The 4,275-nt window shown below is 41.7% G+C and overlaps 1 protein-coding gene across 3 annotated transcripts in view; it reads left to right on the plus strand.

The window, feature by feature from the left end:
- The first annotated feature begins 1,080 nt into the window (after positions 1-1,080).
- The window catches only part of LOC117956244 (keratinocyte differentiation factor 1-like), a 5,268-nt gene continuing 2,073 nt past the window's right edge, over positions 1,081-4,275 (plus strand). Inside the window, exons 1-3 of one of the 3 annotated variants that reach the window (XM_034891217.1) lie at positions 1,081-1,132; positions 2,135-3,084; positions 3,853-3,939. In XM_034891217.1, coding sequence (XP_034747108.1) covers positions 2,154-3,084; positions 3,853-3,939 — 1,018 coding nt within the window. In that variant the 5' untranslated portion in view covers positions 1,081-1,132; positions 2,135-2,153. Of the gene's footprint in view, positions 1,303-2,134; positions 3,085-3,852; positions 3,940-4,275 lie in introns of all 3 variants that reach the window. The other 2 variants (XM_034891215.1, XM_034891216.1) reach the window with 2 other exon arrangements.

Here is a 4,275-nt window from a genome sequence, read left to right on the forward strand (position 1 = left end):
CAGATGTTTATACTGTTCAACAAACTCAATTCCGTAAAGGACCAACTCATCTATCACTGGCCCATGCTCAGATTCATCTTTACGGCGCAGGCTTATGATGAACGTGTCCTCAGCAAACCTCAGAATAAGCCTATCCCCGGGCTGGTTTCTACAGGTATTGGTGTAAATAATGTACAGCAATGGGGACAGGTCACAGCCATGAGGAGAGACAGTGGAGGAGGAGCACAGTTCTGACAGAGAGCCATTCACTCTAACCCTCTGAGACCTAAATGTTAAAAAAATCTCCAGTCCAGCCAACAAAAAACTACATCAAAGATTAAAATAGGTACACTGTTTCCAAGCTAAAATATGTGGCTGGATAAGTATTAAAAGCTGATGAAAACTAAATAAAAGTATGACATTGGTGCCAGGACCTTCCAGGTGTTTATACAGAAAGGTCAGTAAAGTGATTGGGGCATCTGACCCCCATGACCTATATGCATGGGGTCCCTTTTTTAGAATAACACTTTAGCGCATGCCCGAAATGCTTACAACACATTGATAAATTGCACCACACATCAGAAATACTGAGAGATTGATTATCAACCTTGCAAATTTCAGACCAATCACAGGCTATTAAGGAAACGTTACTTATTGATTACAAACGTTCAGTAACTACACACTTGTAATCATTTGTCATCACTGATGAACACGCCAAAGGAGACTATATCATTTTTTCAACAGTGATTTGCCTTAGAAATCATTAAAATGTCAATTACTAGCTTTCGCTTTTGCTGCCGCGATGGGTATGTTGTCATATCATATCATGTTATGCTATTCTATTCTCGGAAGGAAGTCAGAATTTGGTAGACCGGTAACACCGGAAGAAATGTCAAAATAAAAGTCCATGTTGACTTTTGTTTTGGAGGGTTATGTTATGAAAATGTTGTATATGTTGGCGACCTTCTCGGCTAATTGCTACATGATGTAATTACCTTCACAGTGTGTTATTACTATTGTAAATACGTAAAATGCATAATTCTAATGTAAAAACACAGTGGTAATTTTACGTGCGATATATTTTTGAAGTCCTAACCGGAAGTCCTACCTCTTGATGTAGCTACCTGGTGCTTTCCCCTACCTTGACGTTCAGGTACGATTCTGGTCGAAACTTTACCGAAACAGATATTCTTCAGCAGAGTTGGTTTATGGGACGTTCGAAATGCGTTAAAAACTGATTTTTTTAATGTTAGGTGGTGAAGACAACATTAATTCGGGACTCAGTTGCTAGACGCACCGTGTGTACTGTGAGTAATGTTTACTGTGAGTCCTCTAATGGAGGAAAGAGCCGCGATAACAAGTCGCCATGAAAGTGAAAATAATTTAGCTAAAGGGTCTGTGGCTGTGTGGAACGGTAACGTGTAGCTTAATATTAGTGGAAATAAATGTGGGGGAAAAAAATACAAACTATAATTTACTTCTCAATTTTTTATGTTCATTAGCTATGGCTAATATATAACTATCCTTCACTACTTTAAACTATGTTTACTAATGTAAAACATGACGATGTCACGGAACGCCATTTGTGAATACGGCAATTTAAAGCTTATTTTTTCAATGAATACGTAGCCTATACCCGGTAAAACAAAATCGAAAAAAGCTAACGTGAGATTCATTGAGACTTAATCATCTTGAACTCGGCATTTATGATGTAACCTACTGATGCATTCAAAAAAATGCGTTTTTCCATAGCTTTGCTCCAATAATAATTCAATGTGTTGATTCAACGTCCCAGTGTAAACACAGGAAATGGGTACTTTTGCATGCATTAGTTCGCTTGTGGACATGTATTATTGTTTATCTTTTAATATAATATTTTTGTCTTCATTGCAATGGCAAATTTGTATCAAATTAATTTTTAAGAGCTGCTTGTTTATTGTCCCTGACTGTGTGCTCACACAATCATAGAAGCAATTGGGTTACTTAGGCTGCCACCTGGGGATACTAGTTTCACAATTGTCTTGAAGAGAGACGCCCTCAGGTGCCTTTAAGTTATTGTAGGTTTTTGCAAGCTTTGATATCTTGTTTATTAATACGATTTCAACAACACTTAATGAGACCTCGATTGACCTAATTTTTTTACCTACTTGTCCAGATCTTGGAGGCAGTAAGTCATGTCCGTCAGCAGCCCTGGCAGTCTGAGACAAAGCTCGGGGCCCGCCAGCTCCAGGTATGGATTCAGCCGGAGAAGCAGCCAGGGGGTGTCCTACGAGGAGCGCTGTGTGGACCCAGTGGAAGACAGGCTCCCCACTCCAGAGCCAAAGACAGTCCACAAAGCTCACCTGAAAGATGCTAATGGAAAGGAGTCAGAGACCATCGGCTTCATTCCCGGCTCAGTTGAGCCTCCCTCTGCGACACAAACCTGCAATCCCTGCGCTCCTCCGGGTAGCTGTAGGACCTTTGTGTGCAGCGTGCTCACCTGCGGCCTGTATAGGGTCTGCCAGCGTTCTGTCCTCGCTCCATGCCTGGCGCCAAACGAGAGCTCCCCAGACGAACCAGAGAAGGTGAACCTCAGATCTGTGAACCCAGGAGACAACAAAGAAGAGGACGGCACAGACTGGCCATGGGACGTTCGCATCAACGGAGTCAAAGTTGAGAGTCTGGGAGAGGATTTAGATGTTGAAACCGAATCTCCATCGTATGTGCCTCCGCGTGGTGGTCAAACACAGCCAAGGCACGCTTCCCTGCATGAGTCTATGGGGATTGACGACGTGGAGGATGGCGAGGAGGACGTGGATTCTCTGATTACTAAGAAGCTGCTGGAGCTCTACTCTGAGTATCAGATCGAAGAGTTGGCCCGGTGCACCTCGGACTCTGTGTTTCTGAGAAAGACCAAGGCCATAAACCAGCTCATCAACTCACTGGCAGAGGAGCACAATATAGGCGAGCGAGATGCCGAGTGCCGACTCGTGCGCGGCATCATCCGCATCAGCACCCGGAAGAGCGCAAAGAGGAGGCCGCACATCTCCAGGATGGAGAGGACGCTGTCGGACAGCGGGAATGAGACAATGAGGGGGAGCGATTCCTTTACGTTCAGCAACAACAGTGAGTTATAGTTCTTCACATCTTAAATCCAAGAAAACATCAGCGTCTTTGATTACGTTACTGCCGTCAAGTTAATCAATTCAATTTCAATTCAATTTTCATTTATAGTGTCAAATCACAACAGGAGTCATCTCTGGACACTTCAGAGGAAGAGAAGTCTAGACCACACTCTGTATTTTACAAATATCAACTTGGAGAAAATTAAATAGCACAATTTTGTCAACTAAATACCTCAACATTGTTACCGCATTATATTGTAGTGTTGACCATTGGTGCTCTCACAAATTATTTACACAATGAGATTTTTGGCAAATAATCATCAGTAATATGGATGTCATGACTAAGTGGGTAAAGGCAAATAATATATCAGTTCCAACAGTCTGGTGAGTTTAGAAAATGTCATCCCTTGTAATGCAGCCTTTAAAACCAGAAAAAAAACAACACTTATGCCATATTACGACGTGCAACATCCAAGACGATATCTATTCTCATATCACAATATTGATATAATATCGATACAGCGTGTTGACCAGCTCTAATCCAAAATTAATTTCAATTACCCACAAGCATGCATTTGGTGCGACAGTGACGAGGAAAAACCTTTTTAAAGGCAGAAACCTCGGACAGACCCGGGCTCTAGCTGCCTCTGCTGATTGGGACACAGAGTCACTGATACAGTCATAAAGATATAGGATTCATAATAATTACAGCAGTTGGTTCCATTACATTAGAAATAACCAGTACTCTCTTTTACTCTGTTGTTTCCAGATGACTCCAAATCAAATCCAAACATCCAAATATCTGAGCTGACCTCCTCTGACAAGTGTGCCAGAGAGATGTGGAGGACCAATGGAGGTAAGAAATCTGTCTTTATTTTGTTATGACACGTTATACTGTTACATTCATGCTTGATTCTGTTTTTAATGACAACAGGATGTAGCTTTAATAGTGAGTAATTTACCTTTTCTCAGTAGTTGGGATGTTGGCCTTGTTTTGTTTACACAACTTGTCTGTTATAACAGTCAGAGGTGAAGCCCGTCACGCATGTGCTGTCTGTGCCATCAGGGGCGGCCCACATCTCACCGATCCAGCTGATACCAGTTTGTTTCTAAATAAATCTATATTTGAAATCTTTATCAGGTTGTTAATTAAAGCAATGTTTTTACTCCTTTTCAGGCTTCTCTAAAAAGG

Source organism: Etheostoma cragini, chromosome 14, assembly GCF_013103735.1.
Source record: "Etheostoma cragini isolate CJK2018 chromosome 14, CSU_Ecrag_1.0, whole genome shotgun sequence".
Taxonomy (NCBI): Eukaryota; Metazoa; Chordata; class Actinopteri; order Perciformes; family Percidae; genus Etheostoma; species Etheostoma cragini.